This window comes from Rhinopithecus bieti, unplaced genomic scaffold, assembly GCF_001698545.2.
Source record: "Rhinopithecus bieti isolate Rb0 unplaced genomic scaffold, ASM169854v2 scaffold_13262, whole genome shotgun sequence".
NCBI classification, from domain to species: Eukaryota; Metazoa; Chordata; class Mammalia; order Primates; family Cercopithecidae; genus Rhinopithecus; species Rhinopithecus bieti.
In genome coordinates, this window is record NW_016808004.1 from 4272564 (window position 1) to 4298176 (window position 25613).

General features: G+C 47.0%; 2 protein-coding genes across 2 annotated transcripts in view; both read right to left on the minus strand.

The window, feature by feature from the left end:
• The window catches only part of HMCES (5-hydroxymethylcytosine binding, ES cell specific), a 32918-nt gene extending 23842 nt beyond the window's left edge, over nucleotides 1-9076 (minus strand). The window contains exons 1-2 of the mRNA XM_017884992.1: nucleotides 7948-9076; nucleotides 6946-7151 (exon numbers count right to left, since the gene is read on the minus strand). Of these exons, the coding sequence (XP_017740481.1) occupies nucleotides 6946-7128 (183 nt within the window). The 5' untranslated portion in view covers nucleotides 7129-7151; nucleotides 7948-9076. The remainder of the gene's footprint in view (nucleotides 1-6945; nucleotides 7152-7947) is intronic.
• COPG1 (coat protein complex I subunit gamma 1) overlaps nucleotides 9076-25613 on the minus strand; it is a 33029-nt gene continuing 16491 nt past the window's right edge. Inside the window, exons 13-24 of the mRNA XM_017884991.1 lie at nucleotides 24079-24174; nucleotides 22288-22531; nucleotides 20444-20519; nucleotides 19515-19618; nucleotides 18932-19057; nucleotides 18553-18621; nucleotides 14936-15078; nucleotides 14430-14601; nucleotides 13952-14049; nucleotides 11889-12027; nucleotides 11573-11671; nucleotides 9076-9552 (exon numbers count right to left, since the gene is read on the minus strand). Coding sequence (XP_017740480.1) covers nucleotides 9422-9552; nucleotides 11573-11671; nucleotides 11889-12027; nucleotides 13952-14049; nucleotides 14430-14601; nucleotides 14936-15078; nucleotides 18553-18621; nucleotides 18932-19057; nucleotides 19515-19618; nucleotides 20444-20519; nucleotides 22288-22531; nucleotides 24079-24174 — 1497 coding nt within the window. The 3' untranslated portion in view covers nucleotides 9076-9421. The remainder of the gene's footprint in view (nucleotides 9553-11572; nucleotides 11672-11888; nucleotides 12028-13951; nucleotides 14050-14429; nucleotides 14602-14935; nucleotides 15079-18552; nucleotides 18622-18931; nucleotides 19058-19514; nucleotides 19619-20443; nucleotides 20520-22287; nucleotides 22532-24078; nucleotides 24175-25613) is intronic.

Genomic DNA, 25613 nt, shown 5'->3' on the forward strand with positions numbered 1-25613 from the left:
TTTTTTTTTTTTTTTTGAGACGGAGTCCTGCTCTGTCGCCCAGGCTGGAGTGTAATGGCCGGATCTCAGCTCACTAAAAGCTCCGCCTCCTGGGTTTACGCCATTCTCCTGCCTCAGCCTCCCGAGCAGCTGGGACCACAGGCGCCCGCCACCTCGCCCGGCTAGTTTTTTGTATTTTTTAGTAGAGACGGGGTTTCACCGTGTTAGCCAGGATGGTCTCGATCTCCTGACCTCGTGATCCGCCCGTCTCGGCCTCCCAAAGTGCTGGGATTACAGGCTTGAACCACCGCGCCCGGCCTAAGGTTATGTTTCTAACAGCCTCTGGTGACAACACTTTCATCAACTGATCGATGTATGACCTTGTTTTATGTGTGTTTCTGTTTAAAGACATCTAATTTAGTCTTACTCTTGATTCATTTACACCAAATTCAAGACCAAGAGCACTATAACTCATGTCTGACTAAAGTTTATCCAATATATTTTCTCTGTAAGACATATCACAGCCTTCTTTAGCTTGGGAATACCAGCCAGCACTTTAGCGCTATGCTTGGGGTCATTTTAAACAGTGAAATCACACATGGCACTAAACTGGCTGCAAAGAAGATACTTGTTTATAACATAAGAGATGAGAAGGCAGAGCTTTGCCTCAATCAACCTCAGCTGGAAACATCAAGCTACTCAAATTTGTCACCTCTCTGTATGTGCACCAATGATTGCAAAAGCAAAGTGAGTATGAATTTAGGGGTTACAAATAAATTTTAGTGAGTAGGTGAATTTGGAAATATGGAATCTAAGAATAATGAGGCCTATTTGTGTGTGTTTGTGAGAAAGAAGAGTATCCTCTTTCTCTTCCAGAATCAAATTTGCCTTCTGGCCAGTGGCAGCAGCTCAAGCCTATAATCCTGGCACTCTGGGAGGCCAAGGCGGGAGGATCCCTTGAGCTCAAGAGTTGTTTTTTCTTTATTGAGACGGAGTTTCGCTCTTGTTGTCCAGGCTGGAGTACAATGGAGCGATCTTGGCTCACTGCAGCCTCCGCCTCCCAGGTTCAAGCGATTCTCTTGCCTCAGTCTCCCAAGTAGCTGGGATTACAGGCATGCACCACCATGCCCAGCTAATTTTGTATTTTTAGTAGAGACCAGGTTTCTCCATGTTGGTAAGGCTGGTCTTGAACTCCTGACTGCAAGCAATCCACCCGCCTCAGCCTCCCAAAGTAATGAGATTACAGGTATGACCCTCTTCAACTGGCGTGAGCTCAAGAGTCTTGAGACCGGCTTGAGAAACATAGTGAGAACTTCCCCCTCAAACTGCCAAAAGGCAAAGCCTGTGATCCCAGCTGCTGGGGAGGTTGAGGCAGCAGGATCACTTGAGCCCAGGAGGTCAAGGTTTCAGTGAGCCATGATTTATCGGGAGAACCCGCTCCCGATGTTTAACGTGGGTTCTTTTCTATTTCCTAAGTGTCTCGGCTGGGTTGAGAAATAAAGGGGAAGAGCACAAGAGAGAGAAATTTAAAGCTGGGTGTCGGGGGAGACATCACATGTCCGCAGGATCCGTGATGTTTCCCGAGCCGAGCGGTAAAACCAGCAAGTTTTTATTAGCTATTTTCAAAAGGGGAGTGCACGAATAGGGTGTGGGTCACAGAGATCACATACTTCACAAGGTAATAAAATATCACAAAGCAAATGGAGGCAGGGCGAGATCACAGGACCACCGGATGAGGTGAAATTAAAATTGCTAATGAAGTTTCAGGTATGTATTGTCATTGATAACATCTTATCAGGAAACAGGGTTTGAGACCAGATAACCTGTCTGACCACAATTTATTAGGTGGCAATTTTCTCATCCTAATAAGCCTGGGAGCACTACAGGAGACCGGGGCTTATTTCATCGCTTTGGCTTTGACCATAAAAGATGGGACGCCTTAAAAAGGGGCCAAGGCCGCCTATAGGCCTACCTTCAGGGTGCATTCTCTTTCTCAGGGATGTTCCTTGCTGAGAAAAAGAATTCAGCGATATTTCTCCTATTTGCTTATGAAAGAGGAGAAATATAGCTCTGTTCCGTCCGGCTCACTGGCCGCCAGTTCAAAGTTACCTCTCTTGTTCCCTGAACATCACTGTTATCCTGTTTTTTTTTTAAGATGCCCAGATTTCATATTGTTCAAACACACAGGCTCTACAATTTGTGCAGCTGATACAATCATAGGGTCCTGAGGCAACATTCATACTCTTCAGTTTACAAAGATGGGGATTAAGAGATTAAAGTAAAGACAGGCATAGGAAATCACAAGGATATTCACTGGGGAAGTGATAAGTGTCCATGAAATCTTCACAATTTATGTTCAGAGATTACAGTAAAGACAGGTGTAAGAAATTATAAAAATATTAATTTGGGGAACTAATAAATGTCCATGAAATCTTCACAATTTATGTTCTTCTGCTGCGGCTTCAGCCGGTCCCTCCGTTCGGGGTCCCTGACTTCCCGCAACAATGACTGCACCACCGCACTCCAGCCTGGGCAACACAGCAAGACCCTGTCATTTAAAAAGAAAAGGCCAAGTGTGGTGGCTCACACCTGTACAGGAGCACTTTGGGAGGCCGAGGCTGGGGACTGCTTGAGCCCAGGAGTTTGAGACCGGCCTGAGCAACATAGAGAGACCCTATAGCTACAAAAAATAAAAATAAAACTGAGATGGTTGTAGCTGTGTGAAAAATAAAGGGCATGGTGGTATTTACCTGTAGTAGCAGCTACTCAGGGGGCTGAGGTGGATCATCTGAGCCCAGAAGTTCAGGGTTGTAGTGAGCTGTGATTACACCATTGCACTCTAACCTGGCCAACAACTCAAGGCCCCGTCTCAAAAAAAACGTGAAAAAACATAGTCACGTAACTCTGAAAAACACGAATGTGTCCATAAAAGACTAGACCAGGGTTGTAGTGAGTTTTTAAAAAGCAAATCATGGCCGGGCATGGTGACTCACGCCTGTAATCCCAGCACTTTGGGAGGCCAAGGCGGGCGGATCACCTGAGGTCAGAAGCTCAAGACCAGCCTGGCAAACATNTCTTGTTCCCTGAACATCACTGTTATCCTGTTTTTTTTGTAAGATGCCCAGATTTCATATTGTTCAAACACACAGGCTCTACAATTTGTGCAGCTGATACAATCATAGGGTCCTGAGGCAACATTCATACTCTTCAGTTTACAAAGATGGGGATTAAGAGATTAAAGTAAAGACAGGCATAGGAAATCACAAGGATATTCACTGGGGAAGTGATAAGTGTCCATGAAATCTTCACAATTTATGTTCAGAGATTACAGTAAAGACAGGTGTAAGAAATTATAAAATATTAATTTGGGGAACTAATAAATGTCCATGAAATCTTCACAATTTATGTTCTTCTGCTGCGGCTTCAGCCGGTCCCTCCGTTCGGGGTCCCTGACTTCCCGCAACAATGACTGCACCACCGCACTCCAGCCTGTGCAACACAGCAAGTCCCTGTCTCAAAAAAAAAAAAAGTCTTCCAAGCAGAAGGACCCCCAGCTCAGTGCATAAATGAGAATAAGAGACAACATTACACAATGGTCAACTAAATGATCTTTCATCAGAAATTTGCAAGATAACAATACTGAAAAATCCGTGGTTCTCAGTATGGGACAACTCTGACACACCCCTCCCCATCATCCAGACTTCTGGTAGTATCTGGAGATATCTTTGGTTGTTCTGATCTGGGGGATGCTACTGTGGGGGATGCTACTGACATCTAGCACGTAGAGAATGTTGCTAAACGCTCTACAATGCCCAGAATAGCTCCCTATAACAAAAAATTACCCTGGCCAAAACTGTCAATAGTGTCAAGGTTGAGAATTCTGCTCTCACAAATTCCACTGATCATCTTTGAAAGTGTACACTTGACAACTGTAAACTAAACCCAAATGTGAGAATGACGAATAGAAAGTAGTTGAAAAGCCAAAATACTAAAACCATTGCTCAGTATTAGTCATCTTTCCTCTATCTACCCTTTTGGACTTCTGAACAGAACAGCTGGTAGCACTGGGGTGGATAAATGAAAGAGGAAGTAATTTGCAAATCTGTGGTTTCAAATGAAAATGTTGCAATCTAAATACATATGCAGGCTGTTGATGATTTGAATGAACTGCTAAAATGGTTCTAAGTTTGCTTTATAATTTATAGGTTTGAGAAAAATGAGATACCTAATATTATCAAAATTAAGAAACCCTAGCAATCTTAACAAAACTTGTTAGAGATGTGAAATCAAATACTATATCAGCAAATTCATACCACTGGCCCAACTGAGGGCTGTATTTGCTAGGAGCTCCACCTTCCCCATTCCTGGTTCCAGGATGCATCCACTGGAGTGGGGACAGTGGTCTGGATCTCAGTTCTAGTTCTGTCCCTCACTGATTAGGTAACCTAGGTAGGACGAGTCATAATCTTTCTATACTTCTATCTTTACATATGTTAACACAAATTTTTCTTCCAGCTAACTTTCTATAATTCTAAGGTCATATAAATGACTAAGGTTCTTTTTGTTGTTGTTGTTGTTAAAAACAGGGTCTCATTTGCTCAGGCTGGTGTCTTGAAATCCTGGCCTCAAGCAATCCTCTGGCCTCAGCCTCCCCAAAGTGCTAGGATTACAGGCATGAGCCACTAGGCCCAGTCAGGCTCATACACTTAATCCTGCTCTCTATTCTCACTCTAAATTATGCTTTCCTTTGAAGTATGTTTTATGCTCTCTTTTCCCCTTCAAGGTTCTCCAGCATATTTTATTTTGATTCCCCTCTCATTTAAAACAAAAAGCTTCAATAGGGAAGTATGCATCCTCTAAAAATGACACAAAAATAACTATTTCATATAAATGGCTTTATTCAACCAAGAACATTAATGTTATTTGATATCCTTTTCTTTTTTTTTTGAGACTGAGTCACCCAGCCTGGAGTGCAGTGGAACATTCTTGACTCACTGCAATCTCCACAATTTTTTTTTTTTTTAGTATAGACAGAGTTTCATCATTTTGGCCAGGCTGATCTCGCACTTCTGACCTCAAGAGATCCCCCCCGGCCTCAGCCTCCCAAAATGCTGGGATTACAGGCGTGAGCCACCACACCCAGCCATTATTTGTTATCTTTATTTCTTTTTGAGACAGAGTCTCACTCTGTTGCCTAGGCCGGACGGAGTACAGTGGCGTAATCTTGGCTCACCTCAACCTTTGCCTCCTGGGTTCAAGCGATTCTCCTGCCTCAGCCTCCTGAGTAGCTGAGATTACAGGCGCCCACCACCACACCCAGCTAATTTTTGTATTTTTAGTACAGATGGGGTTTCACCATGTTAGCCAAGCTGGTCTCCAACTCCTGACCTCAGGTGATCACCCGTCTTGGCCTCCCAAAGTGCTGGGATTACAGGTCTGAGCCACCATGCCCAGCCTGTTATCTTTATTTCAAAATAATGTGATACCCTATAATGCAGAAATGAGTCCTTTTTGACTATCATATTATCACAAAAGTTTAAAGAGTATGTACCAGAGGTATAACCCAACTTATAAAGTGATTTCGGCATTATGGATCAAATAGAGTTAAAATTCAGGAAGGAAACAATCACAATTATTATTACTATTATTATTTTTTGAGATGGAGTCTTGCTCTGTTGCCAGGCTGAAGTGCAGTGTCACGATCTCAGCTCACTGCAAACTCTGCCTCCCGGGTTCAAGCGATTCTCCTACCTCAGCCTCCTGAGTAGCTGGGACTACAGTAGCTGGGACTACAGGTGCGTGCCACCATACTCAGCTAATTTTTGTATTTTTAGTAGCGATGGGGTTTCACCATGTTGGCCAGGATGGTCTCAATCTCTTGACCTCGTGATCTGCCCGCCTTGGCCTCCCAAAGTGCTGGGATTACAGGCGTGGGCCACCGCACCCAGCCAACAATCATGATTTTAAAAAACATGTCAAGGTCATTTAAAACATTTAAGACATAGAGAAACTATTACTTTCTAGAACGAAGCATTTTTATTACGCACAAATACACAGACACACACTCAGGAGATAAGGCAAAGAACTAAAACGTGAACGTAAGTGACTGGTAATTCCAACACTATAGGGATAAATACTACAAACACAATGAATGCAATTAAACTTCAGATAACCAAACCAAATACATGTTTCTAGCTTTAGTAAAAGACAAACATAAAAATATTGAAAGCACAAGCAGAAAGAATAAAACTTTTCAATGTTCAAGAAACATTAGAAGTGTTTTAAATTAACTGATCTTAAACCTGTCCTGGGCCTAGAAAGTCTGATTAAGCTGGCCTGGTAAGGGGCATAGAAATATTCTTAAATTTTAAATTTTTTCTTTAGGCAGAGTCTTGATCTGTCACCCAGGTGGGCGTGCAGTGGTACAACCATGGCTCATGAAGCCTCGACCTCCACAGCTCAAGTGATCTTCCCACCTCATTTTTTTATTTTTTGTAGAGATGGGGTCTCCCTATATTGCCCAGGCTGGTCTGAAACTCCTAAGCTCAAGTGATCCTCCCACCTCGGCTTCCGAAAGTGCTGGGGTTACAGGCATGAGCCATGGCGCCTGGCCTTAAATTTTATTATTTTTTTTAAGATACTCCAATGACCCTGATGATCAGTGAAAGCTGCTATTTTAAAACACAAAGCTCATATAAATTTGGCATATATTAAGGCTAGTATGCCATGTATAGAAAAGGCATTTAAACTGAGCCTGAAAAATGCTGAAAAATAAGTCTTTATCAGTGTTAGAAGCCATTGATAAAACTTTCATGAGGTCTAGAGAGGTTCTCAACGGGAAGTCAGAATATAGCAGTAAACGCTGGTTTTTAATGTCATCCCAAGAGGCTGAGCACACACCAAACCAAATAGGAGATAACCATCGAGAGGCTGGGCGAGGGGCTAGCATGGTGCAAAGCTGGTTACCTTCTCAAAGTGCAGTCGAGACAGAAGCACTGGGCTGTCGGACTGAGGACTCTTGTTGTAAGAGGGGCAGTACTTATCAGGGTCCCTCCATTCCGGGAGCCGCTGCTGGCCCCGCCGATCCTGGTAGGCGCAAGCTCTCGTGAGAACATCTCTAGGTAAGTGACAGGATGTTCGCCCACACATTCTTCAACACCGTCCCTCGCAACCTTTAAATTACAAAACGTAAGGAAAAGGCTTACATATCTCAAATATTAGGTCTTATTCCTTGAGTCCCCGCCTTCTCTTTCCGTTCCCACAGGGCCGTGCCCCTCCGTGACCACCGTCGAAAGTCTTCCCCAAGAAGTCCCACAAGGACAAGGATGTGCCCATTTGCTTCGCTCCCTGAGCTCACTGCCCAACTCCGTGCAGGGCACTGAGGCAAGTCCCCAGAGGAGCTCTGCAAATGCCTGCCTGAGCGCAGGAAGAGCCGCAGCGGAGGGGGCTTCGCGGTCCAACCAAGCAGGGCAAGAGCAGCTAGCTGGGGTCGCCTCCTCCGGGTGACTCGGTGCCCTCCAACTCCCCGTCCTTCCCCCCAGTCCCCGCTGGGGTCAGCGCCACACGCCAGCCAGCACCCGCTCACCTAGAGGGCGGCCACTGGGCGGCCCGGGGCCAGGGAGCAGAATCCCCGCCTCCCGCCCGCAGCGTCCCCGGGCCCGACGCGCGAAACTGTGGGCCGCGGATCCCGCTCCGGACACTGCTCCCCGGAGCGGGGGCCGATTCTCGCGGAGCAGGTGGCCCCCAGCCACCGACCTCAATCCCTCGCCCCTCCCCGTGTCGCCTCCCCTCCGCTTCGGCCCTCAGACTCCACCGCCCCGCGTTGCCTCACTTCGGCCCAGGCCGCCCTCCCGCGTCGCCCCGCGTCCGCTCGGGCCTATGCTCCCCTCTGTCAACCCGCGTCGCGTCCTTTCCCCTCTCCTCCCCTCCCCACACTCCAGCCGCCCGCGTCGCCGCCCCTCCCCTCACCTCGCCCCAGGAGCACGCTTCACCTCCCTCGGCTCGCGTCACCTCCCTTGGCTCTCCTCACCGCCTCTCAGCTCTCTTTTGGCCGCCCGCCTCACCCCGCCTCACGTCAGCCCCGCCTCAGCCCGCGCTCCCGGCGCTAGGCCCCGCCCCCTGGGGGGGCCCTTGGTTATCTCGGCGCCCTTGGGCCCCGGAGGCGGCGTCTTCTCCTTTCCGATTTGGGATGAATCTTTTCCCCTTTCCCCAGGAGACAGTGACTGCCTTCGGGGATGCATCCATCCCAAGCTTCTCGGGACTCCACTTTCTTCCATATTGGCTGTTCCCTGGCGGGGTTACCCTTCCTCCCCGCCCCCAGCGCGCCTCAGGGCCGACGGCGGGGAAGGTTCCCACCGCCCTGAGTCTAGGGCACAGGGTCATCGAAGGCGGGAAACCAGGAAACTCCACTCCTTACTTCACAGTCCTGCCAGCTGTCTCACAGTGCGAGGCAAAAATGGAGGAACACTGAATAAATGGAAGTCAGGAGAACTTCCAGGAATCGCGCACTTAGCCCTCAAACGATGGTGGACACTAGAATGAGCCTTTCCTGCCCCCGCACCCCAACCCGCCAGCTGAATCTCTAAGGGTGAGGCCCAGATTTTTAAAACAGTCCTTACGGGTGTACTTCGGCCTCAAAGTTGGTAAAATAACCTGGCTTGAGTTTAAAAGCCTGCTCCCCTTGGGACCTAAACCGGAGATTTCTTCATCTGCAACCAACAGAGAATACTCTAGAGGGCTGTTCTTCGCCTATGCTGATTCGCTGAACTGAACAGGGAGCAGAAACCTCAGGGCACACTCCACATAGGACCTGATGCTGGAAAGGCCACAGGACCCAAGCCCTTTGGAGCCTCCGTTTATCGACTCTCAAAGGAGGATGCGTTGCGAAGAAGCACGAGTGGGAGTGGGAACTCAGTGCCTGTTAGCTGATTCACTCAAGCAACCTGTACCGCTCCCACCCCTGGGCTTGGTGCTGGGACAGCGATGACGGGAGAGGGTCCTGCCTCACAGGACTACAACAGCCAAACGGCTACAAGGGGGACAGGGCAGGTGTTCTGCCTCTTGGGGGAGGCCTTAAAGGGGAAGTTGTAGCAATCATTCAATAAATACATGCTGATTTATTAGAGGGATAAGATGGTTTCTTGGGGGATAAATTCAAGAGGAGTTGAGAATGTTTTATTCATTTACAATGTCCCTTTCCTGGAAGGGAGGATAGCAAGATTTAGGACAAGCTAAAATCATTCCCTATTAAAAAAAAAAAAATCACCCCCAAGTAGTCCCAGGTGGGGGGTAGGGGCAGCATAAAAAAAAAAATCTGCAATGATTCCTAATTGTTTTTGAATACAGAAGCTTGGGAAGGGGTTTCCGCCAGTTTCATGAGGAAGGCACAACTTCCAAGTAGTGTTGGGGGGGAAGGGCATAAGGTCCTATGCAGGCTGGCCCCTTATCCCACAGATGCCAAGATGATGTCTACTGGCAGCTCCTCCAAACTTCTGGCTGTCACCTGCATTGTCACTGTGTCCAAAAGCAGCAGCCGGGAGCGTACCAGGATGTCATGACCACCCCGGAACACACCTAGAAGGGAAGACAGAAGTACAGGTATATATGGCAGAAGGGACTGTACAGGGCAGGCTAAGGATAGCATTTGCAGCAGCCCATCAAGACAGCTCTGGTGTAGTGAAATGGGCAGGAGAGCTGGGCTGAAATCCCTGAGTGAGGGATTTCACTGTGAAAGTCACTGACTCTCGGCTGGGCGCGGTGGCTCACGCTTGTAATTCCAGCACTTTGGGAGGCCGAGGTGGGCGGATCATGAGGTCAGGAGTTCGAGACCAGCCTGGCCTGGTTTCCATTTTTAGTGAAACCCCATCTCTACTAAAAATACAAAAATTAGCTGGGCATGGTGGTGGGCGCTTGAAATCCCAGCTACTTAGGAGGCTGAGGCAGGAGAATCACTTGAACCCGGGAGGTAGAGGTTGCAGTGAGCAGAGATTGTGCCACTGCACTCCAGCTTGGGTGACACAGCTAGACACCGTCTCAAAAAAAAAAAAAAAAAGTCACTGTCTCTCTGGGCTTCAGTATCCTCAACTACAAAATGGCAGAGATGATAATACCATATTCAGGCTTCTGCTAAGTTCAAACGAATTGATGGACATAAAAGGCTTGTATCTGACGTCACATAGGCTCTTGCACGTTGGCTGAATCTGAGAGCACAAATGAAGGGGACAGCCCCACCACGAGAAAACCACAGGGCAGGTGTCTGCAAGACCCAGGGGACTGGGTTGTTTCAATGTGGCTACAAACTGTCAGCTGTAGGCAGGGTACTGAAGCAGAGCCTCCTTTCAACCCTGTTTATAAACACTTAGCCAAAAAAAAAATCCCATTTCCTTTTGTTAACTGTTTTAGGTATGATAATTGTATTGTCCTTTAAAAAAGGGCAGGGGTCATTATCTCTTAGAGAAACATAAAAATACAGAAGAATGTACATATAAAATGCTATTTCTGGAATCTGCTAGTAAGTAATCTGGGAAGGAGAATGAGTGCAGGTACACTCAGCCAACCCTGTAGAAAATAAGACAAAGGATATGAAGACAATGATCAGAAAAGGAAATACAAATGCCTCAACATTTGAGAAGATACTTAACTTCAATGAAAATACAAAAACTACACTAAGATATCATTGTCCACACAGACTGGCAAAGATCATAAAGTGTGGTAACATATTGTGTTGTCCACAATATAGGAAAAAAGGTACACAATTCTATGAAAGGCAACTTGGAGTTATTTATCAAGATGAGAAACACAAATCACTTTGACCTGGTGATGCCTTGGAAAATTTATCCTACAGATATTCTCAGTGTACACATGCGAAGTAAATGTGTGTGTGTGTGTGTGTGTGTGTGTACACGATTATTTACTGTAACATCTGTAATAGCAACAGATTGAAATCAAACTAAATGTTCATCAGTAGCGGCTGTTCCATAGAATATGGGGTGCATCCACATAATGGAATACTAAGCAGCTATAAAACAAACAAACAAAAAAAAAAAGGATTCAGTTTGGGATGAAAAAAGTTCTGGAGATGGATAGTGGTCATAGTTTTACAATAGTTTGAATGTACTTAACGCCGCTGAACCACACACTTGAAAATGGCTGAAATGGTGAATTTTATGTATATTTTACCACAATTAAAAGAAAAAGAATGAGGAAGCTCTACATATTGGCAGGGAAGATCTCTTAAGATGCATTGTAAAGTGAAAAGCAAATTGCAGGACAATATATATACCATTTGTACATAAACATTTGAGTTAAAAAAAGGAAATGTGCTCCTATTAGCTTTTATAGCAATAAAATAACTGCAAGGTTATACAGGCATTGTTTGTAATAGTAACACTGGTCGCTTCTAGAAAGGGAATCTCAATGGCTGGCAGCCAAGGTAAGGAGGAAACATTTCGCTGCAGATTATTTTATAGTTTGCGAATTTTAAATGCTGTGAATTTTGACTCCCCGTATTTATAGTGAAGTCCTTAGCCCAGGATCCAGTGGACATCCAGGCTATAAGCTATCCAGGCCCTCCCCACCTGGAAATGCCACTTACCAGCCAGAAGCAACGTGTGGGTGTTCTTGTTATCCGGCACTTTGTCTGACCTCTCACAAGGGTGCATTCCCAAGAACTTCACAATATTACCCACAGCCTCTATAGCGAGAAATCCCAATATTGTTAAGCCATCTTGTCTGCCCTTTGTGCCACCACCACTCCCCCATGTTCTGAAGGGCTTTTAATGAAATGGCATTTGACGTATGTGCTCCCGACTTGGCCCTGGATCCTTGGAGAGAAAAGGTATGAGCACTTCAACAGTACCCAAAGATCTTGAACAGCAAGTAGGCCAGAGATGGCATTCCCAGGATTTTACCTTCAAGTGTCTTGATGGTAGACAAGGTGAATGTTTCCTCCTTCTCAAATTCATCCCCTACCTCATCCCAGGCTGCTTCGAAGTTCAGTTTCATGACCTTTTGAATGTGATCAGCTACGGTAACTTCCAAATCTTCCAGCTGGAGAGATGGAGATAGAAATCAAGCACCCATCCACACACTCTGCTCTGAACTCATCCACACATCCCTTCCTGCAACTCTTTCTGCAGGTGCTTGCTCGGCACTGAGGACTGTGCTAGACTCTGGGGACACAGAACAACTTGACCAGGTACCTATCCTTGAGGTGCCCACAGGCAAGTGGTATCCCTTCAACAGAAAATGCCCTAATCCCAAGTACCAATCTACTAACTCATCCTAGAGCTGCCTGCTGTGAGATCATCTCTTCTAAGCCTGCCTAGTGTCAGTGCTTCCAGGATCTGGCATACAGGGAATTACATAGCATTCTCAGAGGTCTGCTTCCTATGCCTGTCATATCTAGGGGATGATGAGCTCTTCAGGAGCAGCAGCTGTTTCTAGTTCAGCAGAAACTAGCAGAAACCTCCTACCCCAGCTGTGTCCTCTGGATTTGACAGATCCTGAATCTCTGTCTCCATTTCAGCTGTGTCTTCTCTGAACTTGACACATAATACTCCCACTGAGTCTACATGAAGGTTCCCCATTCATTCTCCCATCAGATTTTCACCGAGGCCCTACTCCTGTGGATGTTTACAGTGTATATAAATACAACTTCGACCCAGCTCTTTTTTTTTTTTTTTTTTTTCTATCATCTCTGGGTGGGCTCAAACAGACCCAGCTCTCTCAAGGAGCTCACTTGGTCTTAAAGCAGCTCCTGCCTCAGGGTCATTTCCGGCTTAAGGAAGGTCCATCCATCCTTAACTGTGACTCTAGGATGATACAATGGCGAATGTCAGCTGTATTCCACCATGACTGTCCCTCTAGCCAGGAGAAGTTGTAACAATCCCCATCCACAGGCTGAGCATAATGGTCTACACTCAGATGGCCCTGAGCCACTGCCCCAAAGTCAGACCCCAGAAGGATCCTGTACTTAGTTCCATCGAGCTAAGATAGAATTTAGAAGGGCTATTCTAGTGCATGAAAGGACTGCCCAGCACAGCAAACAGGTCAAACGTATCCAGAAAGCATTTGACAAAAGGAATCAAAATGTCTTAAAATCATGCTTACCCTTTGACCCAAGTATTCTCCTTCTAGGAATCTATCCTAAAGAAATAATCTAAAATGCAGATAAAAATTTGTATCTAAAGGGATATTTAGTGCAGCATTATAAATAGTGAAAATATGGAAATCCAAATGCCCAACATTCAAGGAGTGAAAGGTCAATCAAGTTTTGACATAGTATATAGTATTTTAAATCCACTAAAAAAAAATTGTGTTTATGAAGTATTTGTAATGACACTGGAAAATACACTATGGTTTTAAAATAGCAAGGTCTACATTGTAAGAATGATTCCAATTATACCACTGCCCCCCAAAAGTAACTCTGAAGATTATGAGTAATGTTTTCCTGTTGTTCATACTTTTGTTTTGTATTTTGTTTTTGTATTTCCCAAGTTTTCTTTTTACACATGAACATGTATTTCCGTAAGTTTAAAAAGTTATTTTAGGCCAGGTGCAGTGGCTCATGCCTGTAATCCCAACACTTTGGGAGGCCAAGGTAGGTGCATCACGTGAGGCGAGGAGTTCGCGACCAGCCTAGCCAACATGGTGAAACCCTGTCTCTACTAAAAATACAAAAAATTAGGCAGGCATGGTGGCGGGCGCCTGTAATACCAGCTACTCGGGAGGCTGAGGCAAAAGAATCACTTGGACTCGGGAGGCAGACGTTGCAGTGAGCCGAGATCGCGCCATTGCACTCCAGCCTGGGTAACAAGAGAGAAACTTCATCTCAAAAAATAAAATAAAATAATAAAATAAAATTTTAAAGACCTAAAAAGTAAAAAACAGCTCCAGTCTGTCTGTGAGTTCCTGAAGGGAGTTGCTTCGCAGCCTCAGCACAAAACTGAGCTTCCTGACACCAGGCTCTTACCACATACTCATCCTCATAGCCTTCGTCATCGGTCTCCCCAGTGGTGGGATCACAGTCCTTGACAGTGAACTTCATCATGCAGCTGAATGTGCAGGCCACTGTGGGGAAGAGAGGCTGGGTAGTTAGGAAGTCCCCAGACTGCAGGGGACGGGCTCCTCCTGCAGGGAACAAGCAGGCAGGGGTCACAGCCTGCTTTCCAGGCCCCTGCTATGTTATTAGTAGCAGCAACAAGCCATACAATCCTACAAAGCTGGACAGAGGGCGCCACCTTGTAGGACAAGAAAGTCAAGTCATGAGTTCTAGTGAGATCCTGTCTCTTTAAAAAATTTTTTTTAAAGAAGAGCATTTGGGACTCAGCTATTCTTCTTCTTGGGACTGAAATCAAGGAGCTGAAGCTCAAACAGCTGGTGCCCAGTCGCCCACCTCCTGATCCCATGAGCTCCCATGAGGATAGGGTGGTATCTGGAGAGGGGCTCACCAGCTGTGGGGTCTTCTTTGGGCAGTGCCACCAGCGTGTAGCAGGTCCCAGGCTGGTTGTAGGGCAGGCTCCGGGCAGGCACGTAACAGAGCACTTCATAGGCCTCAGTGGGCTCCATCTGCACTGTGACATTCTCCAAGGTCTGGTCATTGAGTGTGTTTGTGCAGTCAAACTGAACAGGGAAGAGAGGGGAGCTTAAACATTGCTCTAGGTCTGAGCCATGCAGCAGAGGAAGAGCCAGGAGGTCCCACCTCTTTCCTGTTGACCAAGGTGATTCCCATCCCAGTCCCCCTGTCCCAGGCTCCCTGTCTCCATGCTGATAATCAGGAGCCATGGAGGCCCTGGGTCAAGAGATATGTGAGACAGGCATGTTGGGGACAGATTCTGTCATCAAGTTGGGCTCCCAACCAACACAGTGTGGGGACCCATGTCCCTAAAGGACCTGCCAGACCTGGGACAACTCCCTGGGCGCATGCCCCAGCAGGGCCTCAGCCCACTTTGCTCACCTGAAAAACCATGTGGTTGGTGAAGGTGTGTTTGGTGCAGCGGATGACATACTCCGTCTCTGACTCAGTGAGGGCTACGGGCTCAGGCGAGGACTTGAAGAGGGGCCCAAGTCCCCGGAACTCTGGCACCGCCGCCAACTGCTCTGAAATCCACAGGCCACATTCACTCAGCTTCTAGATCCCTAGACCAACTTGTGATGGTTTCTAATAAATTCCTATGACCATTCTCAAGGTGTTCCACCCTACCTTAGATGGATAAATATGTTTACCCAACTGGCTACTCATTATTTCCTGAATATATCCATGCATTTTCTCATCTCCCTGACTTTGCTCATGTGATACAACCCCCAACAAATACTTTCCCCATCTCTGTACCATGAAAGACCTCAGAAGCAAAACACTGATATGAGACCACAAAATCCTAGACCTAAATGGAGATTCCCCCAGTTTTAGAAGCTTAGCAAGGATTTCCACCCCCTACCTCAGCAAGGATTCTTAAAAGAAGGTGACAATTAGGAAAATAAGATCAGGCCGGGCGTGGTGGCTCAAGCCTGTAATCCCAGCACTTTGGGAGGCCGAGACGGGCGGATCACGAGGTCAGGAGATCGAGACCATCCTGGCTAACACGGTGAAACCCCGTCTCTACTAAAACTACAAAAAACTAGCCGGGCGACGTGGCGGCGCCTGTAGTCCCAGCTACCCGGGAGGCTGAGACAGGAGAATGGCGTGAACCCGGGAGGCGGAGCTTGCAGTGAGCTGAGATCCGGCCACAGCACTCCAGCCTGGGTGACAGAGCGAGACTCCGTCTCAAAAAAAAAAAAAAAAAAAAAAAAAAAAAAAAAAAAAAAAAAAAAAGGAAAATAAGATCAATTAGGAAAATAAGATCGATACTGCTATAGCTACAAAATCAGACAAAGTAACAAACTGGTCCTATATATTTGTCAGTTAAGACAAATGGCCAATAAAGAGATATTTCAGAATGAGAGTGTTGCAGAAAACCCAACTTAGAATGGTCTGTGTCTGGTTAAGACCTATGCCTACACCCTATGGCCAGGTTCAAGCACTGGATTTAAGCACAGGCCCATGGGACCCCACCCTGGCTGGTCCTGGTATTCCTTGCAGACTAAAGGGAATAACCCAAGTGAATGAGGCATCTGGTAGATGTGTGCACATGGTGTCCACCTATAATGGCTACAGCTACCACTCTTGCACCTATTCTATGGCAGGATTCCTCGCACTATGACCATGGATCACCTGTATCAGAATTACTAGGGGTTGGCGGTAGAGCTTGCTAAAAACTCAGATTCCATCCCAGATCTACTACATCAGAATCTCTGGTTTCAGGATCAAGGAATTTGCATTTCTAATATGTTTCCTCAGCTTATTCCAATGTATACTGATATTTGAAGACCACTGCTCTAAGATTCTCAACTTGTCTTCCCAATTAATTGAACTCCATGAGAACAGGAATTGTGCTTTGAGGCCAGGGATCTGATACTTTTCCCTGTACTTAGAAGGTACTCAATTCACGTTTCAGACATAGAGAAAGGTGGGCCTTATTGTTATTATTTTGCTTTTTTCCTCCACAAAAAGTCGGCCTATGCGACCGCTTCAGCTCTCTGCAGCCTGAAGACTAAATCTCATGAACACGCAGGCAATAAAAAGCCCAGAACAATCTAGGCTAGATATTAGGGGCAACTTTTGGGCCACCATGACCATCAACCACCAAAGTGCTTTTCTATTGCTATTTATTTTCTTGGGAGCCAGAGTTTTGGCCTGATACTTACTGATACTTACTACCTGGGGGATCCTGTTGATAGGGTTTCAGACTCTTCTTCAATAAAACTGATACAATTATCTTGATTCACAGTGTTGTTGTAAAGACAAATGAGGCAATAAATGTCAAGATCTAGGAAAGTTCTTGGAACTAAACATGTATGTGATTAGTAAATGTGAGGCTTTTGGATGATTGTTTAAAAATGGAATTGTTACCCTTTAAGGGGCTTAGGAGACTTCCTTGGAAGGTGTGGCAGAATAATGACCCCAAGATGCCCACAAGCTAATTCCCAAAACCTGCAACTATGTACCTCGCATGGTAAAAGGGACTTTGTAGATGTGATTAAATTAAGGATCTTGAACCAGGGGTTATCCTGGATTATCCGGGGGGAGCAGTGTAATCATAAGGGCCCTTCTAGGCAGAAGGTCAGAGTAGAGAGATTTGAAAAGGCCCGGAGTGTGGCCTCTTCAAATCACTCTACTCTGACCTTCTGCCCTAGAAGGGCCCTTAAAGACGGTGGAAGGGGCCAGGAGTCAAGGATACAGGCCACATCTAGTAGCTGGAAAAGGCAAGGGGGCAATTCCTGGAGCCTCCTGAGAGAACTCAGCACTGCTAACAAATGAAACCCACTTTGGACTTCTGACCGCAGAGCTATAAGGTTATAAATGTGTTAAGCCACTAAGTTTGCAGTAACGTGTTACAGCAGCAATAGAAAACTGATATAAATGAAAAGTTTCATGTTACAGTGATTCCAATTAGCTCAGGATCCATGCTATGTTGATAGAAGACATGATTCTGAATGGAATGGGGAAGGGGGGATTTCATTTAATTCAACACTGATTGGGAACCTACTGTGAGGAAGGCAGGCACTGGGCTCAGTGCTGTGATAAATCCAGAAAATAAAAGACAGAATATGTGACGAACTATTTAGCACAGAGAACTGTTTAAGAGAAGACAGAAGAGCTAGGATGGAAGTAAGGGCCCATGAAGGAAGAGGGGTCTATGCTAGTCCCTGAGTAGGAATTCAGTGGATAAAACAATCTGCAATTAGACACACAGCCTCTCCCCTTAAAAATGCAACACCAGAGGATAGATGGATACCTGAAGAAAACCTTACAAGACAAATGTGGACAGAACACACGTGGAACCCGACAAAAAGTACCACTGTCTTTGAACCCCAGCACTGCTCTCTCAGACATTCTGAACTGGCCTGGGTTCCAGGGACCTGAGCCCTCCAAACTGAGGCCCAGTAGCAGCACTGAGCCAGTTTGATCTGGATCTTAATTCCAGCCCCTCCTACCACTTTCTCTCTCTGAACTTTCTCTTTTTTTTTTTTTTTTTTTTTTTTTTTTTTTTTTTTTTGAGACGGAGTCTTGCTCTGTCGCCCAGTCTGGAGTGCAGTGGCCGGATCTCAGCTCACTGCAAGCTCCACCTCCCGGGTTTACGCCATTCTCCTGCCTCAGCCTCCCGAGTAGCTGGGACTACAGGCGCCCGCCACCTCGCCTGGCTAGTTTTTTGTATTTTTTAGTAGAGACGGGGTTTCACCATGTTAGCCAGGACGGTCTCGATCTCCTGACCTCGTGATCCGCCCGTCTCGGCCTCCCAAAGTGCTGGGATTACAGGCTTGAGCCACCGCGCCCGGCCCTCTCTCTGAACTTTCAATTCCTCAGATATTGAAGGAACCTAACAACCACCATCTGAGGGTCAAATATGATACTAGGTCTAAAGCATCTCAAGGGCCCAGCACTCAGGAGAGACTAATAAATGACAGTTCTTACTCTTGATCCCCCTGAGGAAACTGAGCCCAGGTCCCAAGCACCCCCCAACCACTGTGACTCACCCTGGAAGATCTCCTGCCTGGTAGCTGCCACTTTCTCAGGCTGTTTGACTGCTGTGATGGGGGTGCTTTCTGCAGGAGCAAATTATACACATGATGACCAACGGCTGCAGTCATGGGGCAATGTGGTGGTGACCCCAGTGCTGTTACTCAGGGATTATAAATACTAACCCTCCTGAGAGTGGAAAGCACAGGACATGTGAGAGTACACATCTGAGTGTATGTGTGTCTCTATTTTTGGGAGCCAGAGGCAGAAAGGATCATTTCCTCCTCCCAGCATAACTCCCACCCATCCCAGTTAGGTTTAGTGGCTTTGCAGCCAATGCAGACCCTCTGACAGAGGCCTGGCCTTCATGGCCTCTGGGAGGAGTATAGGTGTTACCTGTTCTCTGCTCTGCCATGGGCGCTGTGGCCAGGGGCACAGACTTGAGGTCAAAAGGTTTTTCTGATGGTTCTAGAGTGTACTGCTGCAGAGCCCTCTCCAGACCAGGGATGGACACAGTCAGACCTAGAGGCAAAGAGAGGTCACCATGTCTGGCAGACAGAGCAAAATGCGCACCAGGAACCACCATGGAGGCCCTGGGTCCCGAAGTTACAAGTCCTAAGTGGTATGACCCTGAGAAAATCACTTTATTCTCTAAGCCTCTTCATTCTCAGACACATCCTCCCTTACAGGGTAGGTGTGAGGAATAAACATATATACAAAGTGACTTGTAAAGGGTAAAGTGCTGTAAAAATAAAGTTTTTATTAACGATGAGAGTTTCAATTCACAATTCACAATTACCACCCGCACTGATGTGACCTGAATGACCCAGGACCTCCTGAGGTCACCGTGATGCCATGTGGTTACCAGGCAAGTCCAGCCAAGAGCATCTTGCCTTGGATTTCCCCTGCCCAGGGAGTGATGAGAAGAACCACAGCTCCAGTAAGGTGCTGAGTCCAAGGTAGCCAGGGAATGACTCACCATTTAGGATATAGCCTGCATTGAGGGCCTTCTGCTTCTGCTCCAGGACATTTAGGTAGAAGGTGGCTCGGTCCCTTACTTCGTTGTCATCATCCATCACACACCTGCAGCCGGGACACAAGGTGGTCCTGACTGGGGCCCAGCAGGGATGGCAGGAGGGATCCTGCAGGGCTTCATTAGAGGCAAGTTCATAGGGATAACAAGTAGACTAGTGGTGGCCCCAGGCTGAGGGTGGAGGGAGGAGAGGCCACATTCATGAACATTAAGTTCCTTTTTGGGATGATGAAATGTTTTAAACCCAGGTTGTGGTGATGGTTCCATAACTCTGTGAATATGCTAAAACTTATCAAACTACACATCTTAAATGGGTAAACTGTATGGTATGTGAATTATATCTCAATAGATTTTTTTTTTTTTTTTTGAGATGGAGTCTTGCTCTGTCACCCAGGCTGAGTGCAGTGGCGTGATCTTGGCTCACTGCAAGCTCCGTCTCCCGGGTTCACACCATTCTCCTGCCTCAGCCTCCCAAGTAGCTGGGACTACAGGCACCCGCCACCACGCCCGGCTAATGTTTTGTATTTTTAGTAGAGACGGGGTTTCACCATGTTAGCCAGGATGGTCTCAGTCTGACCTCATGATCCACCTACCTTGGCCTCCCAAAGTGCTGGGATTACTGAGCCACTGCGCTCAGCCTCAATAGAGCTATTTTTTTTAAATGGGCAAAATAATTCAAGTTACCAATTGTCACATCTGGTTGGTGCGATTTGTACAGCATTGTTTTTCATGCTTTTCTATGCTTTCTCTGTTTTTTCTACAATCAGTAGCTGTAACTTTTCTCTCCCTTCTCAGTTAAAAAAAATAAAGACAAAGGAAAGCTGCTTGAGTCCAAGGGAATATTGTTCCCATTAGGGCCCTGGGCCTAGACTCACCTCTTTAGCAACACCAAGATACTGGGTAACATCTCTTCATTCTGGGCTCCAAACTTGGCCAGAGCACTCACAGCACCTGTGTTTAGGAAGCGAATGTGATTTACCCAATGCACCCTGACAACTCACTGGGCACTTCCAGCACTCAGAATGGATCTTCAGGCAGAAGAGCCCCAGAGGCAAGAAGTCTCAAGCCAGAAGGCCCAAAGTCACTATCAACACAGTGAGTGGCTTTGGGTGGATCTTGGCGCCACCCCAGTCCTCAACTTCCTTATATATTTAATGGAGAAGGGAGCCAGATGGGATCAGTAGCTCCCATCCTAAGGTTCCAGGAGCTATTTTCAAATTAACCATGATGAGGTCACAGAAGCTGGCTATAATGTAAAGCTCCTCACCTTCCATATCCAAATGGCATCAATTTGCAGTTAAGGCTCAGAATAATATAAATGAGAAAGGGAAAAATTACTTAAAGATTATCAATTGTTGAAAGAAGAAAATCTGTCCAGTGGGGGCATGAAAGGAAATTAAAATAAAGAATAGGATGGTGGCTCACTGAATTGTAAACTTACATAAATGCGTGAATTTTATGGCATGTGAATTACACCTCAACAAAGCTTTTTTTTTTTTTTTTTTTTTTGAGAAGGAGTAGCTGGGACTACAGGCGGCTCGCCACCACGCTCGGCCCTATTTTTTCGTATTTCAGTAGAGACCGGTTTCCACCGTGTAGCCAGAGATGTCCGTCTCCTGCCTCCATGATCTGCCCGCCTCTGGCCTCCAAAGGCTGGGATTACAGGCATGAGCCATCAACGCCCAAGCCAGCTTTTTTTTTTTTTTTTTTTTTTTTGCAACAGAGTCTTGCTCTGTCGCCCAGGCTGGGGGTCAGTGGCGAATCTCAGCTCCACTGCAAGCCCGCCTTCTGGTTTACACCATCTCTGCCTCAGCTCCCCGAGTAGCTGGAACTACAGACCCGCCACCATCGCCCCGGCCTAGTTTTTGTATTTTAGTAGAACGGGTTTCACCATGTTAGCGCAGGGATGGCTCATCTCCTGACCTCGTGAATCCACCCGTCTCGGCCTCCCAAGTGGCTGGGATTACAGGCGCTGAGCGCACCGTGCCCGCCTCAGCTTTTTTTTTTAAGCAAACATCACATATAGATTGAAAGTTAAAACAACACAACAACCAAAAAAAACACTTAAGGCAAGGCACAGTGGTTCTGTAATCCCAGCACTGTCAGAGACTGAGGCAGGAGGATTGCTTGAGCTCAGGAGTTTGTGACTAGCCTGGACAACATAGCAAGACCCAGTCTCAATTAAAACAATACTTAAAAAAACAAAACAAAACACAACAAATTATAGGGTTTAAGAACCATGGCTGAGCACGGTGGCTCACACCTGTAATCCCAGCACTTTTGGGAGGCTGAGGCGAGCAGATGACGAGGTCAAGAGATCGAGACCATCCTGGACAACATGGTGAAACCCCATCTCTACTAAAAATACAAAAATTAGCTGGGCATGATGGCGTGCACCTGTAGTCCCAGCTACTCAGAAGGCTGAGGCAGAAGAATCGCTTGAACCCAGGAGGCGGAGGTTGCAGTGAGCCGAGATCGCACCACTGCATTCCAATCTGGTGACAGAGGGAGACTCCATCTCAAAAAAAAAAAAAAAAAACAACAACAAAGAACCATTCAACTAGATGACATGTAAGGTCCTGCCTACAATATTATGAAAAACAGCTTATGCAGCAAGAACAGTGAGTGCACAAGTCCCCACTGGAGGCTCAGGTCCCTTTGCTGGGACATTTATTCAAGGGTAGTTAAGTGTCCAAGTTCAGCCCTGGCTCAGACCTACCTGCCCGGACCTCCTCATGCTCCAAGACCACTCGGTTATAGATGAAGCGGATGTACTTTGAGGGGTTGGTGGTCTTGGGCCCCTCCTGGCCCAGGAGATGTAGAATACGGGTGGCCAGCACTGTGAACTCGCAGTCCTCGATGAACTCGCACAGATGTGACAGCCCTGTCTCCTTGCTCTCTGAGTTCTCCTCAATGATGCTGATGATGCAGTCCACGATGGCGCGCTTGTACTCAAAACCACCCTGCAGAGAGAAGCTGAGCTGAGCAAGGAGCCTGCTCTCTCCAGAAAAGAGCTGAAGACCTGAGCTGGACCAAGTACAGTTGTCCAAACACAGAACTTGGAGACAGGGCACTTGGTTCTCTGGGCCTCTATCACTCTTTCCTGTCAAACAAAAGGCTGGTCAGGCGCAATGGCTCACACCTATAATCCCAGCACTTTGAGAGGCTGAGGTGGGTGGACCACTTGAGCTCAGGAGTTCGAAATCAGCCTGGGCAACATGGAGAGACCGCATCTCTACAAAAAATAGAAAAATTAGTTAGGCATGGTGGTGCCTTCCTGTAATTCCAGCTGCTTGGGGGTCTGATGTGAGACAATTGCTTGATCCCAGGAGGTTTAGGCTGCAGTGAGCCGTGATCATGCCACCACACTCCAGCCTGGATGACAGATCGAGGTCGGGCGCCAGTGGCTCACATCTGTAATCCCAGCACTTTGGGAGGCCAAGGTGAGTGGATCGCCTGAGGTCAAGAGTTTGAGACCAGCCTGGCCAACATGGTAAAACCCCGTCTCTACTAAATATAAAAACGTAGCCGGGCATAGTGGCAGGCACCTATAGTCCCAGCTACTCAGGAGGCTGAGGCAGGAGAATAGCTCCACCCAGGAGGTGGAGGTTGCAGTGAGCCAAGACCGCACCACTGCACTACAGCCTGGACAGCAGAACAAGACTCCTACTCAAAAGAAAAAAAAAACAACAAAAAACTGCTATCATGCATAGTGTCTCCAAAGTGCTAGGCCTGGCCAGGCATGATGGCTCACACCTGTAATCCCAGCACTCAGGTAGCTAAGGTGGGAAGATCACTTATAGCCAGGAGTTCGAGACCAGCCTGGGCAACCCAGCAAGACCCCATTTCTACTTAAAAAAAGCAAACACAATCACCAAAGTGCCGGGCCCATTAGCTGATGACTCACTAAACATTAGTGCCTTCTATAGCATTCTTGGGAAACGCAAAGACACTCAAGGCAATGGCTCCTCTACTGCCCAGTCCATGGGCCACTCTGGGGCTGGGTGAAAGGGGTACCATGTATCTGAGGAACAAGTCTACTCCATGAACATTTCCTATTGCTCCTAAGAATTAACCCGTTTTGTTGAGACATCCAAAAAAGGTGGCATAAGTGAATCAGAATTCACATCAGGAACAGAAATAGAACCAATGATGCATTATTAGCACCAGTTTCACAAGAAACCACCCCTCGAACTCCTGGAATGGTCCAGAACATTTCTGCACTAGAGTCCACAAGAAAAGAACATGCACTTTCCCATCTTCTGCACAAGCATCACCTCAGGACATCCAGTTTTTAAAGTCAGGCTGGTGAGTCATAGTTATTACTGTAATTACTAGCAACTGGGACATGTTTACATGTCCACAAGGAGTTTAAAGGGTTGCAGGCACCATGAAAACCAGTTGGTTAACAGGCTAACATGAGCACACGCACAAAGTTGAGCATGGAGCCAGTGGTCAGATCACTCCCTGCACCGAGACCTGGCATTCCCCAAATGCCCCTGACTCTTACCTCTTCCCGCAGCATGGTGAACAGGAAGTTCATGAGGACTGCGTGTTTGCGAGGATATTTCTGACACAGGGCACTGATGGCCTGGACAACCACCACCTGAATGAAATAGACATGCATGAGCAGCAGGCCCTGACACCAAGATGGGGTGACTCAGTTCCCTGAGTGCCCACTGAGTCCTTCCTTTGGTAAGGCCAGGCCTTGGGCATGACACAAGGGCAAGGAGACCAGAGGAACTCAACTCCACGCTTGTAAGGGCACAATTCCTGAGCCCACCCAGGGCAGTGCCAACAGCCCCAGTGTCAGACTCTCAGACTCTGGGTCCCCCAAACTCTGCTCTTCTACTAAGGCTTCTTAAGTCTCTGAGTCCCCTCCACCCAACCTGTCCTGCTTCTCTTCCTACCACTGGCCCCCACTGATGGTTCCCACCCATCATCTCCTCTGGTTCCTCTTTGGTTAAGCCTGTCTCTGGGGTATTCTGTCCTTGGCCGCTTCTCTTCTCACAGTCTCTTCGGCAATCTTATCCCCTCCCATGGCTTTAACCACCTCTTATATGCCACTGACTCCCAATATTTATTTCCTGTCTGAGCTCAAGACCTGCCATTTCCAACTGCCTGCAAGACAACTCGACCTGGTGCCCACAGCACTTCAAACTCCACATGTCTGCAACCATAATCATCTCCATCTCCTTCCCCTTCCATCATCCAATACCCCATCTTTTCCTCCTCCCACAAACTAGTCAAGAGCACCACTGTCAGCTCAAAGTAGAAAATAGCATCATCTCTGTTGACATCCACCCCTCAACCCTCATACCAACCCTGCCAATAGGCATTATTCCTCAAAAAGCTCTTGCGCTGTCCCTCCTCTCCTACTCCCGCTGGTTCAGGCGCCATCCTCTCCTTCTGAATTACTCCAACAGTCTCTTTACCCAGTCATCCCTCCACTCTGCTCCGGAAGGACCTTTTTTTTTTTGGACAGAGTCTTGCTCTGTCTGGAGTGCAGTGGCATGATCTCGGCTTACTGCAACCTCCACTTCCCGGCCAGGTCAAGCGATTCTCCTACCTCAGTCTCCAGAGTAGCTGGGACTACAGGTGTGAGCCACTATGCTGGCTAATTTTTGTACTTTTTTAGTAGAGACAGGGTTTCACCATGTTGGCCAGGCTGATCTCAAACTGCTGATCTCAAGTGATCTGCTGACTTCAGCCTCCCAAAGTGCTGTGATTACAGGTGTAAGCCACAGCGCCCAGCCAATTTTTTTTTTTTTTTTTTTTTAGACAAGGTCTCACTCTGTCACTCAGGCTGGAGTGGCAGTGGCATGATCATGGCTCACTGCAGCCTCGAATTCCTGGTCTCAAGTGATCCTCACACCTCAGCCTCCCAAGTAGCTGGGACTACTTGGCATCACCACACATGGCTAATTTTTAAAAAAAAATTTTGTAGGTCGGGTGCAATGGCTCATATCTGTAATCCCAGCACTTTGGGAGGCTGGGGCAGGCAGATCACGAGGTCAGGAGATCAAGACCATCCTGGCTAACACG